We start from the raw sequence: 26,836 nt of genomic DNA, 5'->3' as shown, positions 1-26,836 counted from the left end.
AACAGTCATACCCCCCTACTGAGATCCCTCTCTGAGGATGGAAAATTGCTAGTCCAGCCAACAGATGGCTCAACCAGTCAAGCTCAGAACAAAGAAGCAGGGCTGAAAATACCATCTCCAGAAAGCCAACACAACACAATCTTTGTTGCTCCCATGAGTGGAGAGGCTAGGCTTGGGAGTATGCTGTATCCAGAAGCAGGAGGAAGTATAGCAGCAGGACAAAACCCTCGCCAACTGTTGCTAGACCCGGAAACCGGCCGCTATTTCTATGTAGACATGCCTCAGCTGCCACAGCGCAAAATGCTGTTTGATCCAGAAACTTGCCAATATGTAGAGGTCGTACTGCAACAGCAGACCCTTCCCAGTGCTGTTTTGCCTACACCCTGTGCCATACCCTTTGCCTCTCTTCACATCCCAACCATGTACAACCCACAGTGCTTACCCTATGTACAGTCACATCCTCAGGTGCTCCAGCCACCAGGACCATGAAACCTGATGGACCTATAGACTGTAGAAGATAATAAGTCATCCCCAAGGATCAGATTACCCAGTGCCTATTAAGTGCTGGATAAGAGCTGTTTATAAGCTACTGAATGAGTGAAGCATGTTGACCATCTGCTACCCAGGCCTCAAGGCATCAAAGCTGAAAGCATATTCTGTTATCACTGAACTCAACACTTCTTACTCTCTAAAGGCTACCTCTGGACTTGGCAACTGAGGGTGGGTGAGACTGATTATATCTGTTGAAATGTCGTAAGATGCATATACATTCACACATTCAGGCAACATAAACAGAGCAGGGGCTTTAAAGGGAGAAGGGCTCAGATCACCTCTGGTATGGGCAATTGAGACTCACCAAGGGACCTGAGTATCCTGAGCTTGTTTAGCAAGGATGACAAAGGTCACTATTTTGTTATTGTAAATTGTATATATATTTACTACATGGCAGTTTGAGCAAAACCATGGCTCTGTTTCATGTAAACTGTGGCTTACATAAGCACTTTCTGATAAAACCTTTGTTTTTCACATTTGAAACTTATATAAATGGTATATTAGTGTCTCAAATTAAATTTTTACTCAGAAAAATTTGATGTGAACTTTGAACTGTGAATTTGCCTGAGAAATTGGTTCATTTTTCACCTATTTATGAGACCCCTTTGCTTCAACCCAAAGAGCCATTATCTGAGATTCAGGCTGGATTATTTACTATATATAACTGATATTATTACCCTATTGAACCTTTTTGTAAAGTGACATGACAAAGACAAAAAATGTTTTAGACAGACAGAAAGACATTAGAGTTATACTTTAATACAAAATAACTTAAGCACATCTTTGTCAAAATATCCACATGCTGGTCTGTCCTATGGCTCTTACAGAATACATTATACATTATTTTTAAACATTATTAGTAACAATAGTATGTATATACATTATGATTTCTGAACACCTGATTTCTGTTTAGTGTTAATCACTTGCATATTTTGTACACAATCAAGAGGTAATAAAAGAAAGAAAAAAACAAAACATGACATTCATTTTCTTTTGAAGCAATTTCAGTAAAATATCTAATGTTTTATAATCAAATTTCACATTTGGTTTAATGTTATATGAACAAAGACCCTTTAACCTCAAACTTCATCCAAGTTTTACTTTAAATATATGCACACATTCTTTAATGGAGCATTTTTCTTGCTTGTTTGTGATACAAATTAGTGTTCAGTTGTGAAAAAAAAAGAAAAAAAGAAAAATCTAGCTAAATTTTGGTGCAGACTGTTTCACCTGGAACATCAGTCACACCTCCATTTATTTTTATGTCCTCCTCCTCATATTTGTGGCATGATGGCTTAAAACCCTGGAAAGTGGGACAGATTGGCAGGTAGCGCAGGCAGCCTAGCCTCCGGACCAGTCCCATCCCAATTGGAAAGTCATATGTGTCAGTTTTTACTGTTCCTGCTCCTGAAGAACTCTCAGCCGCCCATTCTACCAGGCCTCGCTCTTTTCTAGTGCCTGCACACAAAATGTAAATATGTTGAATGTAGAACAGCTTGCGTGACTGCCTGTTTGGAAGTGCCTTTGTTGTCTATTTATCTAATGAATTTGTATATGCTGAGTCACTCTGTCTGACGCATACCTGGGATTGTGTTATCAAGTACAAACGCTAGAAATCCCCCTACAAACATCTCTGTTGTCAGGAGCACTGTGATGATTTGGTCCAGCTCTGCCACACCTGTTAAAATCAATCAAATGAACGTGTGTTCACAGTAACAGTTGACAACAACTACAGCGTTCTTGCTGCAAAAGAAAATATATCAGAAAACACCATCAGACATATTAACCTGTTTGAATGCTGCCAGGATGAGTGTCCAGGTAATTAGGCAACATGAGGCCAAAAAACATGGAGAAACCCAGAACAAAAAGATTTCTGGAAGAGTTCAGATCCACATTCTGTAGGTTTGACAGTCCAACAGCTGTGATCATACCTGTGTACAAACCAAAAAGAAATAGAAACAAATCTTTTTTAACATTATAGATGTCTTTACTGTCACATTTGATCAATTTAATGCATCCTTGCTAATTAAAAGTATTCATTTAAAAAACTTCAATTTACAATAGTATTATGTGTAATTAAATGATGCCAGGTCCCCTCGTGATCACACATTTGTGACGTAATGCCGCTTTAACTGTCGGGTAGAAGTCTGTGTGCGTTCAGACATCTACCCAACAGCAGAAAGTGTGCATTTGAGGGCGAATATCGGCTGCAAAGGGGAACTCGAGAGCACCCTCCTGAAACCTAAAATGACAAATGGGACAGACTGCAAGTGCACATGAAGTGTGCCATTTGGGACAGGGCTTTACTAGGGAGTTTCTGGGCTCTTTACTGACACCCTGTGGACAAAGCTGGGAGAAAACATCTGCAAATACAAATAGGTCCAATAAGGTCATTACCAAACAAGGTGCAGAACAACCCTCCAAGGACAGGGTCAGGTAAGGAGGCAAACAGGGCAGTGAACTTCCCAATAGTTCCCAATAAAAACATTATTCCTGCTCCATACTGTATCACCCTCCTACTCCCCACCTGTAGGGGAAGTCAAGACATCAGAGAAACCACTGCTTGTCACTCAATACAAAACACATATACAAAATGAATGATGACACTGAAAACAGAGCAACTGAGGAGACAACAGGAGAGCTGTGAATAGTGTATCTGTATACACCTGCTATCAGCTTCCCTCCCCGAAGGACTCTGATCATATGTCACAAATACAGACACTAGAACTGCATGTACCGAATTCTGTCTAATAGCCCTTAAGCTATACACTAGTGTTATACAGAGCCTAAGAGCTCCCACTATCTCACCTTTGTAATGCCAAGCACCCCTATGTTAGGACTGGAAGAGGTAGATCCATTTCCTGTGCCCAGCAGCCCCGCTATGATACAGCACAGTCCCTCTGTAAAGATCCCTCTAGGAAAGGAAATGGATAGTAAAGAAATGCCAAAACCTTCCTTACACATGAACCATGAAAAAAAAAAAATTTTTTTAAAGGGGTCATGTCCTGTTTTTTAATATATAATTTAGTTTTTGTTCTTAATTTCCACTGTTTTATTTCGTTGTTTAATTCATTTTTTAACTTTGCACACTGAATGAGAAGCGCCACATCTTTACAATAAGAAAGCATTTCAGAATCCTAATGCATTATAATTTAAAAAGACTTCAATCCTAGTCTGTATTTTAATATTTTAATCACTACTAATAGTATTAGTAGGTTCTACCATGATTCTGAAAATAAATCATTACACAACCAAACAAAATAATATGTAATTTACTTGAGATTTGTTCTATTTAATGTATAAATGTTCTATTTAATATTATAAATTAGTCCATTTATAAATGTCTAAAAGTAATAAACAAGTCTATTAAAAATATTTATTAAAGGGGTCATATAATGCCACTTTTACAAGATGTAAAATAAGTCTCTGATGCCCCCAGAGTGTGTATGTGAAGAATTTTCATTTTTGGGTGAACTATCCCTTTAAAGGGTTAGTTCACCCAAAAATGAAAATAATGTCATTTATTACTCACCCTCAAGTTGTTCCACACCCACAATACCTTCGTTCATCTTCGGAACACAAATTAAGATATTTTTGATTAAATCTGATGGCTTAGCGAGGCCTGCATAGAAAGCAATGGTACTTCCTCTCTCAAGATCATTAATGTCCTTAAAACATATTTAAATCAGTTCATGTGAGTACAGTGGTTCTATCTTAATATTATAAAGCGACGAGAGTATTTTTGTGCACCAAAAAAAAAAGAAAACGAAAAATGACTTTTTTAACAATATCTATTGATGGCCGATTTCAAAACACTGCTTGAGAGCGTTATGAATCTTTTGAGTCGAATCAGTGATTCGGATCGTGTATCAAACCGCCAAACTGCTGAAATCATGTGACTTTGTCGCTCCGAACCACTGATTTGATTTGTAAAGCTTCAAAGCTTCATGAAGCAGTGTTATGAAATCACTAGAAATTGTTAAAAAGTCATTATTTTGGGGTTTTTTGGTGCACAAAAATATTCTCATTGCTTTATAATATTAATATTGAACCACTGTACTCACATGAACTGATTTAAATATGTTTTTAGTACATTAATGAATCTTGAGAGAGGAACTGTCATTGCTTCCTATGAAGGCCTCACTGAGCCATCAGATTCAATCAAAAATATCTTAATTTGTGTTCCAAAGATGAACTAAGGTCTTATGGGTGTAGAACGACATGAGAGTGAGTAATTAATGACATTATTTTCATTTTTGAGTGAACTAACCCTTTAAGCTATATGAGCCGTAAAAGCCTGATACATAAAATATGATACTCAACAAAGAACACATGGTTTAATAAACTGTTCCATTTAAAAATGTTTTATTTTTTTAAAACTATTATTTCATATATGAGGCTTTTCAGGTTTCTGAAATTTACAGTATGTTTTCTTAGTAATTTGAATTATTTAAAAAAGTAAAATCTGATTCCTCATGATATTACTCACTTAAAATAAGTAGTGTAGTTTCGACTGCTTGTTGTTCTTACCTATTGATAGCATGCACAGGAGGAGGTGGAGCTCCAGAGAGGCGAGCGCAGGCGTAATAATCCCCGATAGACTCAACAATACCAGCCAGAGTGGCACTAAACATGCCTAGCACTCCTGCTAACGTCACTGTCGGTAAACCCCACTGACCTGTGACACACACAAAATCATGAAAATTATCTGATTTGGAAAGAGTTTGGCCATTGATCCACCAACATAATTCCCTTCTAATCTAAAGTCTTAGATTAGGTCACAATGACACAGTGATATTTTCTGATAAACAAGCCGTTATAAATCATAGGTGTGTGTTACAGGAAGCAAGCAAGGCCCTTACATGGATAGGGGAAACGAAACCACGGCGCACGGGTCATAATATCGCCCCGGGAGTCAGTGCGAGCCTTGTAGCCGTACCGTTCGGGGTCATTCGGCAGCACATCCGTCAGGGTGAGAATATAGCAAACCAGCCATACCACCATGATAGCCATGATGATCTACTGAAATCAGGATAATCATTTACTAAGGACAAAATGTTCAGAAGTGAGCATTTCAATCTGTAAACGTGTTGATAACATGCGCTACATGGGGTAATGTGAACTTTGTTCCAAGGCCAATCAGGTAGTTTAATTAATTGTGATTAATACTTTATGTATTTATTGCTGAGCCCTATGTTTATGATATTATCAAAAGGCAAAAAGCTGGGGGCTCGTACGGGAAACATCTTGAATATTTGCACGTGTGTGACGTGACAGCCTTTTTCTCTGGAATACGCTGGGAAAGGACAAGCCCAATTCCTTAGATACTGAGCGAACAAAACAATAAGAAAGATGCACCTAGAACGACAAAACACACAGATGTATTAAATCAAAAACAGCTAGTATGGAGATAAATGAGCATGAAATGCATTTAAAGAGGACTCACAGCAGAGACAGGCCCCAGTGGCTGCCTGCGCGGTCTCCCGCCGTCTGGAAGACAGACAAGCCGATAAGGGACACTGTGGGGGTAACAGTCAGGGGCCCGATTGAGTTAAGCAGGATCCCAGGGATTCCAGCGAATCCTATGACCACCTCAATCAAGCTGGACACAATGATAGCGCCCTGAATCTACAGAGATTTGACACATACACACAGGTCAGGACGCAGGACGGCAATGTTGATTGATTCAATCTTTAGACCTTAGTCACGCACCTCTCGTATTCGTGGGTGCCAAATATGAGACGTGTTGAGAGGAATAGACCAATCTCCGTAAATCTCCTCTGTGAAACCCAAAACCAAGGTTAAGCATTAACTTCGACACAGACTGACCTGCACAATGTGGAATGTAAATAGATTCTCAATAGACAATGCTTTCTAGAAGGAATGATTTACACAAAACGGACAACTTGATTCTCACTGCCTTTTCAAGGAGAGTGTGATAATTTTTTTAAGACACCAAGTTAAAAGCAGTTCAACTTTTAAAAACATTTCACGAGATGTGCAGACAGTTTGAATTGTTGGTCTAAACTACATTCAAAAGTTTGGGGTTGGTAAGATTTCTTAAAGGGTTAGTTCGCCCAAAAGTCATTAATTACTCACCCTCAACATTTCAAACACTTAAGACCTTTGTTCATCTTCAGAACACAAATAAAGATATTTTTGATGAAATCCAAAAGGTTTTTTACCACATTCAAGGTCCAAAGGTTGTAAAAACATTGTTAAAATAGTCAACGTGACTACAGTGGTTCAAACTTAATGTTATGAAGCAGCGAGAATACTTTTTTTTACGTCAGAACGCAGACTCAGTATTGGCCGGCTCGGATTTCATCCGAAACCTCTCGGATTTCATCAAAAATATCTTCATTTGTTTTCCGAAGATGAACGAAGGTCTTACAGGTGCGGAACAAAATGAGGGTGAATAATAAATGACAGAAATGTCATTTTTGAAACCCTTTAATGTTTTTGAAATAAATATGAAAATATTATTACAATTTAAAATAGCAATTTTTTCCATTTGAATATATTTTAAAATTTAATTTACTCATGTGATGGCAACACTGAATTTTCAGTATCATTACTCCAGTCTTCAGTGTCACATGATCCTTCAGAAATCATTCTAATGTGATGATTTGTTGCTCAAGAAACATTTATCATTAATATCAGTGTTGATAACAGTTGTGCTGCTTAATATTTCTGTAGAAACCATAATTTTTTTTTTCAGGATTATTTGATGAATAGATCAAAAGAACAGGGTTTATTTGAAATAGAAATCTTTTGTAACATTATAAATATCTTCCCTGTCACACTTTATTTTTTTTCCATTTAATGCATCCTTGCTGAATAAAAACATTAATTTCTTTTTAAAAAATACTTAAAATAAAACATACTGACCCCAGTCTTTTGAACGGTACACAGTAAAATCTCCAGAGTTAAATCAACTCTGCTCAGAGTACATATGGTCCCTCTCTAAATAGTGTTAAAGTAACACTGAAGCAGAGCTAAAGTTAATGAGATAATTAAGCAATTACTAAGGCTGTGACTGAAGTCAGTTGTAGTTCTTGTGTTTCTCTTTTCTTCAGTGATTCTGCTTGTTAACAGCAGGTGTTCATCACTAATGCACAATCATCACTTAATTAATTGCTTAGTTATCTCATTAACTTTAACTCTGCTTTAGTGTTATTTTAACACTATTTAGAGAGGGACTATATGTACTGAGCAGAGTTGATGGTAAAGGGATAGTTCACCCAAAAATGAAAATTTGATGTTTATCTGCTTACCCCCAGTGCATCCAAGATGTAGGTGACTTTTTTTCTTCAGTCGAACGCAAATTATGATTTTTAACTGCAACCGCTGCCGTCTGTCAGTCAAATAATAGCAGTAGATGGGAACTTCAACTATAACAGTAAATAAAACTTGCTTAGACAAATCCAAATTAAACCCTGCGGCTCGTGACGACACATTAATGCCCTAAGACACGAAACGATCGGTTTGTGCGAGAAACCGAACATTATTTATATAATTTTTACCTCTAATACACTACTATGTCCAACTCCGTTCAGCTTCCTGTTAGTGAGGACAAAAAACGCATTGTGATGACAGAAGTGATGTCTCGCCCATATACTTCAATCAGCGCGAGACATCACTTCCGTTGTCAGAGCGCGATCAGACCTCACTAACCGGAAGCTGAACGAAGTTGGACATAGTGGTGTATTAGAGGTAAAAATTATATAAATACTGTTCGGTTTCTCGCACAAACCGATCGTTTCGTGTCTTAGGACATTAATGTGTCGTCACGAGCCGCAGGGTTTAATTTGGATTTGTCTATGGAAGTTTTTTCGACTCTTATTGTTCAAGTTCCCATCTACTGCTATTATTTGACTGACAGACGGCAGCGGTTGGAGTTAAAAATCATAATTTGCGTTCGACTGAAGAAAAAAAGTCATCTACATCTTGGATGCCCTGGGGGTAAGCAGATAAACATCAAATTTTCATTTTTGGGTGAACTATCCCTTTAACTGAGATTTTGCTGTGTAGAGTGTTGTCAAAAGTACCAACTTCAATACTAAGTCGGTACTGAAATTTTAAAAATGTGACGCTTTGAGCACTGTTGAGTGGATTCGTTAACACCTTTGATTGGCCATTGTGTTGACGCGCTCAACAGGTTTGTTTGTGATTGGCTACAATGATCAACGCATGGGAGCAATTGAAAATAATAGCATATGGTTTAAATTAGCGTTTGAAAGCAGACATCTATCAGTGGGGCCGGCCTATTTACAACATGTTTTTGAAGCGTTGACCATTGGAGCCAATCACAGACATATCTGATGAACGTGTAAAAACAATCAAAGTCCCTTTCAAGGAAAGTTTATTCACTTGGCGGCCATATTTGCAACACCTCCAGGCATCCAAGAACAAGTCCTATGTATTTGAATGGGGGAATCCTGAAATCTCAAAAAATGACATACTGTATTTCAAATCAGCAACAAAATCTGACATGAACCATCCAATAAATGTTGTTTCTCATGATCAAATAGCATTAAAAAGCTTTATTTTGTGCAGTCCTAAGCGCCAGCCTCAGGTTTTTATGGGAACCAGAGCCTCCAACGACAGCTACAGTGAGGCAATGACTTTATCAATCAGCGATTGGCTCTTTTACTTAGAAGGCGGGATATATTCCGCCATATTGCGTGTTGTAATTTTTCCCATTCATAGCTAATAGGAGTCTTTCTATATCTATAGTCGTTGAAACAATGACCAATCAGAGGTGTTTACGAATCTGCTCAACAGTGCTCAAAGCATCACATTTTTAAAATATAAGTATCGACTAGGTATCGAAGTCGCTATTTTTTAGCCAGGCAGTGCATTTCATTCTTTTTTAGCATCTCACACACATTTTAAGTTAAAAATAGTTCAACTACTTTTTAAAAATATCCCTTCCAGTTCCAGTTTGTTGTGCTCTGTCTTGCTGTTTTGGTGGTTTAGGGGGTCTGTCACCCCAAATAAACACTTTAAAGGGTCAGTTCACCCAAAAATGAAAATTCTGTCATATATTACTCCCCCTCATGCCGTTCCACACCCGTAAGACCTTCGTTGATCTTCAGAACACAAATTAAGATATTTTAGTTGAAATCCGATGGCTCCGTGAGGCCTCCATAGGGAGAAATGACACTTCCTCTCTCAAGATCCATAAAGGTACTAAAAACATATTTAAATCAGTTCATGTGAGTACAGTGGTTCAATATTAATATTATAAAGCGACGAGAATATTTTTGGTGCTCCAAAAAAGCAAAATAACGACTTATTTAGTGATGGCCGATTTCAAAACACTGCTTCAGAAAGCATCAGATCATAAATGAATCAGTGTATCAAATCATGATTCGGATCGTGTGTCAAACTGCCAAACGTCTGAAATCACGTGACTTTGGCGCTCCGATCAGCAGATTCGACACACTGATTAATTTATGAGCCGAGGCTTTCTGAAGCAGCGTTTTGAAATCGGCCATCACTAAATAAGTCGTTATTTTGTTTTTTTGGCGCACCAAAATATTCTCGTCACTTTATAATATTAATATTGAACCACTGTACTTACATGAACCGATTTAAATATGTCTTTAGTACCTTTATGGATCTTGAGAGAGGAAATGTCATTGCTCCCTATGGAGGCCTCACGGAGACATCCGTGTTCCAAAGATCATCGAAGGTCTTACAGGTGTAGAACGGCATGAGGGTGAGTAATAAATGACAGAATTTTCATTTTTGGGTGAACTAACCCTTTAACCATTTGCAAACGTTTCAGTAACCACAGTTAATCAATTTAGTCTGCGCTTAAGTCTGCAGCCAAATAAAACGCTTGCAAAGTATATCTATGTTGACCTGAGGAGGTAACCATAGGCACAGTATCAGACAAAATATCAACAAAATGGAAAATAAATATTTGTTTTTTGTACATGAAATATGCCTGAAAGCATCCCCCTCTGATAGTGACAGTAAAAATTCACACAGTTTGTAACACTGCTTGTACCTTCAGGAGGACATTTCCATCTTTCCAGCCTCAAAATTGCCTGAGCAGGGATGAGAAAGGCAAAAGCACTCGCCTGGAACAAAGGCAACCTGAACATGGCACAGAAAAAAAACATTTATACAGTGACAACTAATCGCATATTTCTGTATTGAAGCACACATTAAATAACTCACCTGACACCAAATGTAGTCTGAATGAGCGTAGTGATCCCCACACAGGTGAAGATGGTGCCCACTAACTGGCTGACAGTGTACTGGTCCTCCCCCACACACATGGCTTCAGCCAATAGGAATGGTACAGCAATAGTTCCACTGAAGCATGTCAGGTAGTGCTGGAGATCCAGAGGCAGAACATATACACATGTAGATGGGATGGACATGTTGGGTGAGTCAGACTACAACAGAGCACGAGAATGGAAGTGTACCTGCAGTCCCAGCAGCACGCACAGATACCATGGCGGGACGTCCTCGATTCTGTAGATCATATCAAACCCTGCTGGCTGATTAGGAGTCCCATCAGACATCTTGGCCGTGTCAGCAGGTATCTCCTGTAGCTCTGTACCATCTGCTGGCACAGCTCCATCTGAAGGTGGGAGCTAATGGAGAACAAACACACATATTCATGCATGACAATAGCATTATTTGTGTGCACAGCTTTTGATGAAGTGCTTTAAATACATGTTTCACAAGCTTAAATATAAATTATAAACTTTTTTATAAACTATTTAATCAGGCCATGCTTGTACAGCCATTCATTGAATTTGAATTTAAATGTGCAAGACAATTAAAAACAAATCTTTGGTATCAGTTTTGTTAGCTAAATGCTGTGAAATATATATTGCTCATTGTTAGTTCATTTTAGATAATGTATGAACTTGTGTTAACAAATGAGACCTTATTGTAAAGTGTTACTGAAATAAAGTTAAAATATAAAAAACAGATGAAAAACTTAGCTAAAGATAAGTTTATGTTGAAGTACTAAAATTATTAAAAGTAAAAATTAAATAAACTAAGGCTAAAAAACATTAAATGATAACTGAAAATATAAAAATAAAAGCTAATTCCTAATATTAATACTATAATAGTATGTATTTATATATGTGTGTGTGTGTGTGTGTGTGTGTGTGGCAACTTACTCTCTCATTTAGCATTTATAATTCACTTAATATTTAATATTTAACACAGATAATGTATCTAACTGCATAAGACAGCAAACAGACTAACCCCACATAGTAAAGTCTGAATATAAGTAGCCTCCATTAACCAAATAATTAACAGAATTCACCTCAAATAAAACAAACTTTAATATTTAAAATTGAATTGCTTTATCTTTCTTTCTTAAATTGGCTGTAACACTTGGCATGTTCTAGTTTGACACCATCCCTGTTTTTTTTTTTTTTTTTTTTGCTTTGTAGACATTTCATTGATACGTGTGACAAGTTAAGTGCTCAATTAAGTGTTAAACCAAAGATAACATGGGTAAAAACATGAATATCACGATTCATTATTAAGTAACCAGACCGTATAAGGCTTTGACACTATAAACAACACTATGTAGGTGCGATTCCAAACAAATAATTTACCAATGCTTACTGACAACAAAGCTGAAAACAAGCATTACAAGATTACCAAAGGATATATATATATATATATATATATATATATATATATATATATATATATATATATATATATATATATATATATATATATATATATATATATTAATGTTTTTATAAGAAGTTTTGTCTGCTCACCAAGGCTGCATTGCATTTATTTAATTAAAAATACAGTAAAAACAGTAATATTGTGAATATTATTACAATTTAAAATAACTTTTTTTTATTTGAATATATTTTACAAAGTAATTTATTTCTGTGTTGGCAAAGCTGTTTTTTCAGCATCATTTCTCCAGTCTTCAGTGTCACATGATCCTTCAGAAATCATTCTAATATGCTGATTTGCTGCTCAAGAAACATTTATTAGATTATCAATGTTGAAAACAGTTGTGTATTTTTTTCAGGATTCCTTGATGAATAGAAAGTTCAAAAGAACAGCATTTATCTTAAATACAAAGCTTTTGTAGCATTATACACTACTGTTCAAAAGTTTGGGGTCAGTAAGAATTTTTATTTTTTTAAAATAAATAAATACTTTTATTCAGCAAGGATGCATTAAATCAATCAAAAGTGACAATAAAGACATCTATAATGTTACAAAAGATTATATTTCAAATAAACGCTGATCTTTTGAGCTTTATATTCATCAAAGAATCCTGAAAAGTACACAAATATTAATGCAGCCTTGGTGAGCAGATGAAACTTCTTTTAAAAAACATTAAAAATCTTGTATATATGTGTGTGTATATATATATAGAGAGAGAGAGATTTTAGATTTTAGAATATAGAATACCCCTAAAAATCTATAAGAATGAACAGATTTGCAAATTCAAAGGTGGTTCGAGCAAACGCAAAAGTGATGGAAACCGTACAAAGAAACATCATATCTCTAGGAATGTGACTTATCCAATGAAATCAGTGGACCAGAACGGACTGTTCTATCACCTGTGGTTTTACATGTTCCATCACGCATTTAACTAACCAAAAGTATCCACATTTCAGACACAACTGAAATGTAACTCAATTTTTATTGCAAACAAAAGCATAAAACTACTAAATAAAAGAAAATACTCTTGATTCAGCCTTATAGTAAGTAATTTGACCCAATTTGACCCAAATTGCCAAAAAGCAAAGCATTTTGCTTAACAAAAATATTTTACTTATCCTGAGAGAACATCATTTAGAGTATCTTGCACTGAGTCTGGCAAAAACTTCTTTCAGAAATTCTTCTGTATCTCACATTTGTGTACATCCATATGATCAAGGCCTTCTCTTAAATGTACTTGCTCTGCATGACCATGCTATCAAGACATTTTCCTCAATATAAAAGTAAACTGCTAAGATTCCTCTGAGATGTCATTACAGATCTTTAGTGTTCCAATGTGATATATAACCCTGTTCTTACTTTGCTTGAAATAAACATCTCCAGTGTGACCCAAATCAGTGTTTTACTTCACAACAATGATGCCATACTTTAAGGATACTTTACCTTAAACTCCTCGGAAGGTTCAGACTGATTCATTGGCCCTCTGAGGATGTGCGGGGCTCTGTGCTGCTGTCTCCTTGAGGCCACGTGAGACCTGAGACCCGGCTGGACGCAGAGCGCTGGTTTTATGGGAATGCGAGAGACAGAAGGGGACCAGATTAGACAGGTTAATAATCTGCCCTTGGTCCTGGACTTTACTCCCCCTGCCTGTGCTCATCAAAAGGCCGACAGTGTGAACACAACAGGAGCTGTGTTCATGAAGCAATGGGAAGTCTCCTTTGGATGTGAACCGCAGGGCCTCTCAAAAACACATGTGAGGTTATTCTTCAGGGCAAAGACGTTTGAACAGTCATCTAAATGCAACAAGGTCTTCATTTTCTTCTTAAGTAGTGTAGTCTATAGTGGCAAATGTGAACTTCAATAGCTGTTAAACACATAAGTCAAAAAAAAAAGAAAAGTCCTGTGTGTATGTGTGTCTTGTAGATGGACCTCAGTAGATATATAGCTAATCAAAGCAGTACAAACCTTTCCACTGTACTATTGGACCCCCCTATATTGCAGTAACGAACACGTGACTTCACACCTAGACGTGACAGATATGTGGAGCTGCGATATTCACTTCTGCGGCCAGTAGAGGGCGCTGCAGATCAACTCCTCATCTACGTGAACCTGTGGATCAGTGTTAAAGTTCATCTGCCTCAAGAATGTTTTGCCAAATTAACCCAGATAGGGTGATTATCTCATATATAACACAGAGACCTACCTAATAAATCCATAAATGGACATGAAATATTGTTTGGAGATAATATAGACAAGTTGTGTAAGAACTGGCGCAACAACGTGTGTGTGTGTGTTCTTGTATGGTTTGAGGACACAAATGTATATAATGACATAAGTATTACAACATAAGCATGGTTTATGAGGACACTTCCTGTGGCTTAAAATATACTATGGCTTGAAATTCAAAAAATGCAGACAGTTTTCTGTGACGGGTTTAGGGGTGGGGTAGTGTAGAGAGATAGAATAGTTTGTATAGTATAAAAACCATTATGTCTATGGAGAGTCCCTGTAAACCACATATACAAGTGTGTGTGTATGTATGTATATACTGTACATTAGACATGCACCGATACTAAATTTCTCCATCGATAGCTGATTATTCAGTGATATCTGTCAATGCCAGTCACGATAGTTTGGAGGTTCTGCCTTTTATATCTTCTTTTAAATTGATAATTTCATTCTAATTAAAAATGAATCATATTTTTAATGATTATATTTTGAAAGAAATGCAAATAAAAACTTTATTCTCTCTTGATTTCATCAACTTGTTTCAGAGTAACTGGTATCAGTTATAAACAAACACATTACTGAAATTAGTATCAACACACATGAACTAAATTCTCAAGACCAAGTTAATATTTCTTAACTTTCTGAATGTTATTAATTCATATAATTACTATTAATATTGAACATCAAACTGGTTTATTAGCATTTTCTTTACACAAAGCCCAAATTCAGTGCATTTTCTGCCCTCTTTTGATTGACAGGATATATCGGCCCTGTGTTTGCTTTTATCGGCCGATATTGATTACTGGCCATTATATAGGTGCAACTCTACTGTATGTATATATATATATATATATATATATATATTTAAATATGAAAAGGTATAATTGTTTTAAAATTATGAGAGTTAAGAGTATCAGCAGGTCCCTTCTTGAGCCATCAATCATTTTATTTTTAACAGTAAATTGACACTATTGTCTTTAGTGTGCCATAGCAACAACGCTATAAATTTAGTTCATTAAACTGAATGCAATTTAAATGCAATTAAAAATGAACTGATCATGTTGTATAGGTGTGTTTCTGTGCATTGGTGTCTTTTGAGTGCATGTATGTGTGTATGCTTGTCAAATATCTGTCAAACGTTTTTTAAAGATTAGAACATCTTTGACCAAAAAAATAAAAAATAAATTAACACTTCCTGTATATGTCTTAACATTGTACTGTACTGACATCTTCCTTTCTTTCCCTTTCTCTTCTTAGCTTTCCTTCCTTTGCTTGTCCTCCTGCCATACTGTCTGCAATGCATTTTTTTTTTTTAAAGACTGTTAAGATTTTGTATGGATACATCTAGGCCTATAACCCTGTTTTCACCCTCAATGTCTGTGTAAGTGCGTGTGTATGCAGCCAATTTGAGCTGAAAATTGTGGGCCATTTTAGCTTAACCAGTCATTTCTAACTAAAATGACCTTTTTCACAAAAATTGAAGTTTCTTTTTTAAATTTAAATTTTTTATTTGAAAGAGCATGCCAAAACCTTGTTCAAAAATATTTACTTTGTTGGTAAGCTTACTTATGAATGGAATTTACTGTCAGGCTCACTTTCCTTACAATTTCTCTGACAAGCTTCATTTAACACTCTGCCCTGCCCCCTTAAAAAACTCAAACCAGTCAAAACTATTGTTACATGTCAACAAGTGTTGAAACAATAGAAGATCAGTTATTGGGATTGGCTGTAAAAATGTAAAGATTTAAAGAGATATGATGCTACAACCTTATTTGGCCCATTTTACCTGATAGCCCATTTTAGCTGACTTCACCCTATATTATATATATATATATATATAGGGTGAAGTCAGGTAAAATGGGCCAAATAAGGTTGTAGCATCATATCTCTTTAAATATATATATATACATATATATATATATGTAGTAATATATATATATATATTACTACAATGATAAAAAAAAAAAAGTTTTACTGTGTTTAAAAAAAAAAAAGTTTTACTGTGTAAAACTTTATATATATATATATATATAAGTTTTACACAGTAAAACTTTTTTTTTTTTAAACAGTAAAACTTTTTTTTTTTATCATTGTAGTAATATATATATATATATATATATATATTACTACAATGATAAAAAAAAAAAAAAGTTTTACTCCAACTGAATTTACTTTTAAAGTGAATGTAAATGTTTGTACATATTTGACAGGAAAATGCTGTGACTGACCAGTCAGAATAAAATATTCATGGAGTGTCATATATAAAGTTGAGGCAAAACCAAAACCTCATTGGGTTTGACCTCATCAATTACAAAGCTTTAAATTTAGAAAGATCCTCCATTGCTTTATTTATGCAATTCAGCTCCCTACTGAGGAAGAAGGATATCAAGCAGACACACATCTGCATCACGAAGGAGTGAGACACAGACAGGCACACAGGAAAGACACAGGAAGGGCTGTCTGGAGAAGACTTAAACAGAAGTCTGGTGTATTTCTCTTTTCCAGCTTAAAGGCTGTTGCCTGAAAGAAAAGTTTTCACAAGCTTATGCAACAAATTTCTCTGAGAGACCAGCCTAGGATCAGAAGAACACGGAAGAAAAGAGACATAGAGACGAGACGGTTGAGAAAGAGGATGTCCAGAGGGATTGACAGGAAATGAGTGACGTAGAGGCAACAAACATAAACACAGCAATCCCCAAAACACACAGCAATCCAAGTACCACATCATTCAGATGATATCTAAATTACTGTCTGTGCCATCTATGACACACACACACACACACAGAATTTGCTGTCTTTAAACAGTCACCTTTATTACCATGTTAACACCTGCTTACATAAAAAAAAAAAAAAAAAATTGTTGCATTATTACAAAATTGTAGAAAAAAATCCCATAAAGAACTGTGGAACAAAACAATCAATAACTTAAAAAGACTTACAGAATACTCAGGTGTTAGATATCACACGAGTCAGTATTAGACAGACGGTCAACAGTACATTCATTTTTAACTATTAACCTAAATAAACTTCCTGTGTTCAGCTGATAAAACGACTCCTCGGCTGTCACGAGTATTCTCCAATACATGCACAAGCATGTTCAAACTAAGGGCACGGTGTACAAAGGTGATGAAGAAGGTTTTTCACACGTGGATGGTTGTGAAAGTGTTTTACTGGGCCCTCCTGGACATCAGCATCTCTCTGATGTTGTCCTCTGCGTCTTTAACGCTGCGCTCCAGGTACGTCTTCTTTTGCTGCAGAGAAAATAGAGGGGGAAAAGACTAAATTAAGTTTGCTGTAACCGCACATTTGGAAACATCAAAAGTTTTTTCTTTCTGAACACACCCTTTTTACTCCCCAAACTGCGTGACAGAGCTGTTAAAATTCTTTAAGATAAGATAAGATGATGATTTTTTCTGGATTGCATTCAAAGACGGTCTCAAGACGAATTAAACTTTGATTTCTCAGGTTAAATAAGTATATGAAATCTGTATATGAAAAATGAAATCAGAAAAGAGTAGTAAGAGCAAAGCTGTTGCATGCTAGAGAAAGTGTGAATGTATTACACAACATGTGCAGGATGTGTAAATCACAGGCCAACACCTGGTTAGTGACCGAGATACTGTAGAGTAACAGGCCTCTACCTGAAGTCTTCCGACAACGTGTTGCAAAAGAAGTGAGTCAAATGCACAGTGCGCGCGCACACACACACAAAACCTTTGCCCAAGGCGATGTGGCACCATCTCATAAACACAATAAATAAGAATTAAGTCATTTTCAACATAACAAATGTTGTGCAACTTATATAACATTAAAAATCAACTTTACATCAACCGCCGCAGGAATTTCTACCTTATATCGCAATTGCACGTCTGTGAGTAGTTAAAAAAGAACCAAAAGTGTGCTGTATTTTCATTTTAAGTGGTTGTAGGTCGAAACGTGGCTTGTAGGCTGACAGGTCTGTAATGATTTAAGTATAGGCATGTGTTTACATCTGTAACCAAGCATTACTACACATTAGCTCATTGCTGTCTGGGAATCCCACCCTTCCTCCATCCCCCCTCAGTCACATATGACTACCTTATGCAGCTAGACTCTCAAAAACTAAATGATATGACAATAAACTTAAAGGGTTAGGTCACTCAAAAATGTAAATTCTGTCATCATTTACGTGAAAACATAAATTATGACTTAATGAATCACAAGAGATTTCTGTCCTTCCATTGAAAGTCTAACTTTGAGGCTTCGAAACTTTGAAACTTCGAAGATTGCAAAAGTAGGCTTTCAGATGCGGTCACATTTTACAGCGAATTTTTATCTGACGAAATACAGTCATTTAAATAAGAATTCTGTGTGAGGGCGAAATACAGTATTTCCCAAAGCAGATTTCGCAAGTTGGTCAAGTAGATTCGGTTAGTTCACTTTCAAATAAAATTTTCCTGATAATTTACTCACCCCCATGTCATCCAAGATGTCCGTGTTCTTCTTTCTTCAGTCGAAAAGAAATTAAGGTTTTTGAGGAAAACATTCCAGGATTATTCTCCTTATAGTGGACTTCAATGGACTCCACTGTTGAAGGTCAAAATTACAGTTTCAGTGCAGCTTCAAAGGGCTTTAAACAACACCAGACGAGGAATAAGGGTCTTATCTAGTGAAACGATCGGTCATTTTCTAAAAATAAAATACAACTGTATATGCTTTATATAAACAAATGATTGCCTTCCAAGTGGCTTACGCTATATGTCCCACGCCGTCCCTATTTAACTTATGGAACGAATGTAGCACCAGTTCCATTTTTTCCGTAAGTAGAATAGGGAAGGCGTAGGACATACAGCGTAAGCCACTTGGAAGGCAATCATTTGTTTATATAAAGCATTTACATTTTTTCTGAAAATGCTGATCGTTTCGCTAGATAAGACCCTTATTCCTCGTCTGGTATAGTTTAAAGCTCTTTGAAGTTGCACTGGAACTGTAATTTTGACCTTCAACTGTGGAGTCCACTGAAGTCCACTATAAGGAGAATAATCCTGGAATGTTTTCATCAAAAACCTTCATTTATTTTCGACTGAGGAAAGAAGGACATGGACATCTTGGATGACATGGGGGTGAGTAAATTATCAGGAAAATCTTATTTGAAAGTGAAACAAAGCTGCTTGGTTTTAAAGTCTTTTGGTCAACACACCAAATCTGTGACCAACTGAACCCAATCCATATGCAATCTGCATATCATATCAACTTCAATGGAGAGACAGTCAGAAATCTCAAAGTTTCATTAAAAATGCCATCTTTCATGTTTCAAAAGCCGTTTTTCCCACCATCGGGCTGAACGGTTCTCATTGCGTAACCATTCCGTGCCGATCCGGACCAGCTGATTATGGATACAGTTTTTTTCCCACTGTGGGGCTGATAATGGCCGCTCTTTGGAATGTAATATAAAAGCGTCAGTCATTGCCTTGGTAATGCAACGGTTTACTTATGATATGAGATGTAATAATGACCGCGTTATGGTGGATGATTAAATATTTCTTTTAATTTTATTATTCATTTGTGTTTACGTCCTTCAAATAGAGTGCTTAACCAGCTACGGAGAAACTGGTAGACAGGAAACAGACAAAGTGACCAATCGTGTGTGCCAACACCACTTCACGGATTCTACCGGCACGATTCAGCACGGTTAGAAAACCGTGCCTAGAACGGTTTGTAATCGTGCCAAGCCGTACCAGGCTCTAGTGGAAACACAACTGGAACAATTCCTTACCATTCTAAGAACCGTTCAGCCCGACGGTGGAAAAGCGGCTAAAGATGAACAAAAGTATTATGGGTTTGGAACAAGTGTGCCGCACAAGTCCTGAAAAGTGAAGCCAAGATGTTGATTCATCCCCAGGTGGCTGGATGCAGTATAGCTCATAAACCACACCCTCTCCATGTAATCAAATGGGACGTGAGACATACTAAACAATCAAATTACACTTCAAATAAAGACAGATTATGCCATTTTCAAGGGTTTGTCTTTTTTTTTTTAAATAAGTTTGAATTTAGTTAATTGATGCTAAAAAACGGGGGTTTGACGTGATGATGGACAGCTTCTCTGAGCGAGGTAGTCACTGAGGCACCGATTTAGGTAGACAGTGAAGGTGCATCTTCCATCTTTTTTTTTCCTTTTTTCTTTTTTTTTTTTACAGCCTTTGGTTTGGAAAATGAGGGTGAGTAACTGATGACTTTAAATTTTTGGGTGAACTAGCCCTTTAAAGTTTTGGTGGCTTAGCACAAAAAGAGCAAACTACCTATTTCTGCTTTTAAATAACTTGGTTTCGTTCAATGGGTTTTCAATGCATTGTCTTGTTTTCCCTAGGAACATGATAATGTGTTGTCTTTTACATGAAAACAGAGGTATTCAGTTTATTTACGCAAACAGATTTTCCATTCAAACCATGCCAAATGTGTCACAAATAAGCAAAACAAGGACGTGGAATGACACAAATATCCAAACTCTGTACTATAAAAAGCAAGAGTCAATTGTTCATTGAAGAAAAGATTTTTTTTTGGAATCTCATCTAGCCTGTTTACGTACAAAGCTGCTTGTGTATTTTTTTTTTTTTGTGCCTTTGTAGATGCCGCTGATACAGGTTTTCAACACGCTTGCTTGTTTTTCATGAGAGGACGGGGTTTGATGGGTTTTTCACACTGTGACATCTGTTTTGTGACAAGTCTACATGCCATAGTGAGGAGGAAAATATTCCCTGAGCAAGCATGATAAGAGATATGATAACAATTGATGTCAGCTTACCCATACCTCCCCATTATAGACAACATTGGAAAGGCAGAAACAATGGTCAAAAAGGGTGTGCAGAATGTTGTATTACCCCCTCCATCGATCTGATAGAGTTGGACTGCGAGTACTATAACAGACTTGTTTGGCTGCCTTTAACCCTTTAATGGATGAAAAGAAAATATATTTAGTTCACCCAAAAATGAAATTTCTGTCATTCACCTTCATGTTGCCCCGAACCCGTAAGACCTTTGTTCATCTTCGGAACACAAATGAAGATATTTTTGATGAAATCCGAGGGTATCTGATCCACACATAGGCAGCAACAACACTGCACCTTTTGAGGTCCAGAAAGGCAAAGTGACTACAGTGGTTCAACCTTAATATTATGAAGCGATGAGAATACTTTTTGTGCTCAAAAACAAAACAAAAATGACTTTATTCAACAAATTCGTCTGTCCCCTGTCATACTGCTTCGCTATTTTCGTTGCAGAGCTTCAGTATTTATTTCTGAACACAAGCTAAGTATTGACCAATACTGAGCCACTGTTCGGACGTAAACACTGAAGATCTGCAACGAAAAAAGCAAAAAGAAAAAAAAAACCCTCAAATTTCATCAAAAAAATAAAAAATAAAAAAATCTTCATTTGTGTTGTCTTACAGGTTTGAAACGACATGAGGGTGAGTAATTAATGACAGAAATTAAATTTTTGGGTAAACTAACCCTTTAACAAGGAAGACACCATCAGAACACCCAGAATGCATGCATTGCATTCTGGGTAAAAAGCAAATTTTCTATCAAAAGTATGTCGTCAACAACAGAAAATAATTTGGATTCATCCCTCAGTTTGTACAAACAAATTTAAATTTTACAGTAGCACACTTAAAGTGGAAAATATACTTTATGTAGCATCTGGACAAATCAGACACACAAATTATTCATTATAGTTAATGAATAATTTGCAACTGCAACAAATGCAGCTAACACCGAGCCTCTGTTTACATGATGACTGATAAGTTTTACAACCATAAGGAATTCGCAGAGATGATGTGCCTCTCACTTAATTCTTGTTAAGAAGGACATATAAACCCTTTTAATCTTAGATATTCTATATAAAACCACTTGAGAAATTTATAAACATGTATCCAATTTTCCCCTCTCATGATATCCCTTTTATGGGGTTTGATCCATGTATTAATTCTCACTTTTGAACTCTTTTGTATTAAATGTTTCAGAGTTGCATACTATGGTAACTAAAAATCACATGGGTCACATGTTTGGTCTCCATGAACTCTTAACATTTTGCTAACTCTGTGACATTAGTATTATAAGAATGTAGAAAGTTCTTCTCTCAAACACCCAGTCCAATGTCTTATGCTAATATCCTGTACAAATAGCTATAAATGTCCCTCCAACAACTCCATATTGGCTATATAAGTCACATCCACAGGATGTGACATTTTCACACTTTAAAAATCATTGATCACAAGATCACGGCGGTTTCATTACTGAAAAAAAAAAAAATGCGAATGTGAAGATGATGCTGATCTACAAGTCTTCTGAAGACCCCCAAGCTTGTGACAGGCTGCTGCCTTGCCTTTCCATTTACCAAATATCCTCTGAATTCAACTGGTTCTCTCTCATCAAGACAACATCAGCAAAGATCAACGGGATCCTCCGCAAATTGCATCAGGACAATTTAATTCAAATGGGCGAGACATGCAAGTGTCAATCTTTATTATGTATCCTAATTTGCTACATATATGTACAATACTATTCCAAAGTTTGGGGTGAAAGAAGTGTCTCAGGATCACCAAGGCTGTATTTATTTGATAAAAAACACAGTAAAAACAGTAATACTGTGAAACAGTAATACCTGTTTTCTATTTTAATATTTTAAAACACAATTTATTTTTGTAACGTCAAAGCTGAATTTTCAGCATCGTTACTCCAATCTTCCATGTCACATGATCCATCAGAAATCATTCTAATATACTGATTTTGTGCTCAAGAAGCATTTCTTATCAAAGTTGAAAAATTTGTTTTGTGCTTCGTAATATTTTTGAAATTGTAATGCAATTTTTATGTCATTGCTTGCTCATTTCTTTCAAAAAAGAAAAAGAAAAAAAAGAGGGTTACCCCATACTGTTGAACAGCAGTGTTTATGTTTTATGGTGAGTTTGCAGTTTGAACTAAATGTAGAGTGCAAAGTAATGGCAAGGAAGCATGTTTTCATATGAAGTTGTCCTCATGGCCTGTATGCGAAAACAGAAAAAGTGTGGCCTGTGCAGTCTGATTCCTAAGCAAATGACTCTTATGAACCGTTCTTTAAAAAAAAAAAAATCATTCAAAAAGACACAGAAGTTACTGGTTGAAATCAGTCCAACACATCCTTCAAGGAATGAGCTCACTGTTTAAAGCCAACTGTCCTGAAGAAGATAAAAGTTTATTCCAGTGGTTTATTTACTGATTATCTCATTTTGGGTGGGGCAGCTATTCTATAAAAAGAGCACTGGTGCACAAGCTGAAAAACTAAAGGGGAATCCTCAGCGAATCATATGCAAAAGACGAGAAACTCCATATTCACATGGAAAATCGGTGGGATACTGTTGTATTGACTACTACGTCTGTGTTAGGGAAGCTGAAACTAGCCGTTAAGTGTCTGCAGGAACAGAAATGATCCTAACTCAGTGGCACTTGCCTCCTACACAGCTCTGCTGAGCCAAATGCGAAACAATCAATCTTTTGATTACATGAATGTCCAGTTTGGTATATGTATGTGTGTGTCTTGCTCACTTTTGGACATCCCCCATGGCTCCAGACTAACTTTTCCACTGGTGCTACCAACTTTTTCGGTTGGTCACACCAGCACATGATTTGGTCGCACCCTTTTGTTTGTTTGTTTGTTTGTTTGCTACAACATGGGATTAATCAATGCATGCTGATGAATAGTTGTCTTAATCAGCATACCCTAATTTTGCACTGTTAAAAGAAAGACTGACAGCGACACGAGACCTCATGTTGGCAAATGTTTTAAATCTTAAATGAAAACCATAAAAAATGATCAAAAACTATATATATATATATATATATATATATATATAAAAAATAAAAAAAATGTTTTTTAATGTTTGATTAAAATGAAATTAAATCAACCTGTCCACACCTGTGCCCTCGTCATCAGTTGTGTCTATATGCTGGCTCGTTGGCTTGTCCTTGTCCCACCAGCATCCTCACCCTCCACACTTTGTATTTTAAAGTAATCAGCTATTGACCTCTTTAATTTTAGACGACTTAATTCCTCTCTTCCTAATTTGCATGTTTCATCGTCTGCACCATTCTAGTCAGATTTCATTTATCACGAGGGTGAGGATCTGACTGACAAGATGATGGAAGATTTGATTTAAAATCAAAATGTAAAAGTGCCTAGCGAGCATGACATTATACTGTTTTGTTATTGAGTTTCTCATTAAGAAATATAATGAACCTTGTCTGGCTATCACCAGACCAAGCTCAATTTAAAATTGAACATTGGTCTGGGGAGTCCGCTATGTATTTTCTACTGCACAAGAGGCGTGATCAACGAGCATTATTCACGCAATTGGACAGTCCTTCAACCAATCAGATCAACGATCCGGGTGACGTACTTTGCATAGCGATGCGAAAACTCCAGGCAGGTTTAGTTTGTATTGGTTTGTAGCATTGATCAGTGGTTTGCAGAAGCAGCAATGGCATCAAGTGATTTTTGCAGGTTGTGCAAAAAAAACATGAAAGTGAGTGGTATTTACACCCAGTCGAGTGATTTGTTTGCTAAACTAAAGAAGTCATTTAGCATCGTCGAGAGGTTAAAAGGAATTGGATTGACTGTCGCGCGAGAGACGTCATCGTGTTATACCTGCCCAGAGCCATAGAAAGAGCTCTGTACCCGCCAATAGAGAGCAAGGTGGATAAGCTAGTCTGTGATTGGTTCCCGTAAAAGTGTAACAGATGTAGCAGAAATGAATGTACAGGTTTCCAGACCGAGTTGTCGGGCGAAATCAAATAGCCGGCAGATCAGGCTGGGTTTACCCAGTCTATAATGAACCAAAAATTCAAGCAATTGAATGCCCTAAATTGGTGCCAATTCATTCCTATGGAAGCGCCCATAGGAATTAATTGAAAACGTTCACTCTGCTCCAAACTGTTATGAATGCCCATGCGGCTCAAATTAGCAATTTAAAAGTGAGGTGCAAAAGAGGGAAAAACTCGAACTAGGGGAGAATAGCCGATTTGCCGTAGTCGATAAAACGTGACAGTTTAGTTAAGTCCCTAATGCAAGTGCAGGTTGGCAAACACAGACTGAGTGTGTGACTCGCTCTCGCACAAATGCAACAATGTCCGTGTATCAAACTGCCAAAGTCACGCCCCCCAGTGGTGAACCATTGAAATTTCGAAAAACTTATGAAGTATGAAGCCTCATTTACTGATATCATGTGACTCTGGCCATTTGATACATGCTCTGAACCACTGATTTGAAACAAAAGATTCGTAAAGCTTCGAAGCTTCATCTTGCTGGCAATAGAGGCTTAGCCATCGGATATTATCAAAAATATCTTAATTTGTGTTCCGAAGATGAACGAAGGTCTTACGGGTGTGGTACGACAAGAGGGTGAGTAAATAATGACAGGAATTTCATTTTTTGGGTGAACTAACCCTTTAAATGCTGATCTCTTTGATAAATCTGTCAATGAAAGCTAGACTCAAAAGATGTTTGTAATTTTTACAGAACAAAAAACACTAAAAAAAAAAAAAGTTATTTGATTAACTGTAAGTTACCTTAAAGGGTTAGTTCACCCAAAAATTCTGTCATTAATTACTCACCCTCATGTCGTTCCTCACCCGTAAGACCTTCGTTCATCTTCAGAACACAAATTAAGATATTTTTAATGAAATCTAAGAGCTTTCTGTCCCTCCACTGACAGCTACACGGCTACCACTTTTGAGCCCCAGGTAGTAAAGACATCATGAAAGTAATCCATGTGACTCCAGTGGTTTAACTTCAATTTTATGAAGCAACACGAGTGCTTTGTTTGTGCAAAAAAACAATCTCGCTTCAACAACACGCATACATCATGGTCCTCTCATGAACGCGTTGGCGATTCATATTTTGTAAATGAAGTGGTAAATTATGTTTTTTCCACAAACAAAGCATTGCTTTATAAAACTGAGGTTAACCCACTGGTCTCACATGGATTACTTTAATGATGTCTTTACTACCTTTCTGTAGCTGTGTAGCTATCAATGGAGTGGAGCTCTGATTTCATTTCAAATAACTTTGCTTGTGTTCTGAAGATGAACGAAAGTTTTACAGGTTTGGAATGACATGAGGGTGAGTAGATGACAGAATTTTCATTTTTGGGTGAACTAGCCCTTTAACATATATGATGAAAAATTGTTTAACAACACAGATGTAATTTTAGTGTAAAATATTGTCAAATCTACTTATGATGGGAAAAAAACTTTTACTTTAGCTTTCATAAAAAGGGCCCACATGAAACATCACACATGATTATATTTTGTTTCAACTATTTTTACCTTAGGATAATCTGAGCACTGCCTATAAC

General features: G+C 36.6%; 2 protein-coding genes across 2 annotated transcripts in view; both read right to left on the bottom strand.

The window, feature by feature from the left end:
* Positions 1 to 1,333: 1,333 nt before the first annotated feature.
* Positions 1,334 to 14,112, bottom strand: slc23a1 (solute carrier family 23 member 1). Its single transcript, XM_067375602.1, has 14 exons — positions 13,681 to 14,112; positions 10,998 to 11,168; positions 10,747 to 10,904; positions 10,574 to 10,662; positions 6,265 to 6,332; positions 5,999 to 6,180; positions 5,790 to 5,910; positions 5,415 to 5,571; positions 5,083 to 5,230; positions 3,361 to 3,466; positions 2,950 to 3,079; positions 2,340 to 2,483; positions 2,135 to 2,230; positions 1,334 to 2,010 (listed from the first exon to the last, which is right to left on the bottom strand). The coding sequence occupies exons 1-14, from the start codon at positions 13,711 to 13,713 to the stop codon at positions 1,757 to 1,759; spliced, it is 1,857 nt and encodes a 618-aa protein (XP_067231703.1). The 5' UTR covers positions 13,714 to 14,112; the 3' UTR covers positions 1,334 to 1,756.
* Positions 14,113 to 16,742: 2,630 nt separating this feature from the next.
* Positions 16,743 to 26,836, bottom strand: part of pfdn1 (prefoldin subunit 1) — a 33,703-nt gene continuing 23,609 nt past the window's right edge. Inside the window, exon 4 of the mRNA XM_067376418.1 lies at positions 16,743 to 17,717. Within this exon, the coding sequence (XP_067232519.1) occupies positions 17,634 to 17,717 (84 nt within the window). The 3' untranslated portion in view covers positions 16,743 to 17,633. The remainder of the gene's footprint in view (positions 17,718 to 26,836) is intronic.

This window comes from Chanodichthys erythropterus, chromosome 22 (assembly GCF_024489055.1).
Source record: "Chanodichthys erythropterus isolate Z2021 chromosome 22, ASM2448905v1, whole genome shotgun sequence".
In the NCBI taxonomy this organism is placed as follows: Eukaryota; Metazoa; Chordata; class Actinopteri; order Cypriniformes; family Xenocyprididae; genus Chanodichthys; species Chanodichthys erythropterus.
The sequence above is the reverse complement of the archived record's forward strand: the minus strand, read 5'-3'. Positions and strand labels throughout refer to the sequence as shown.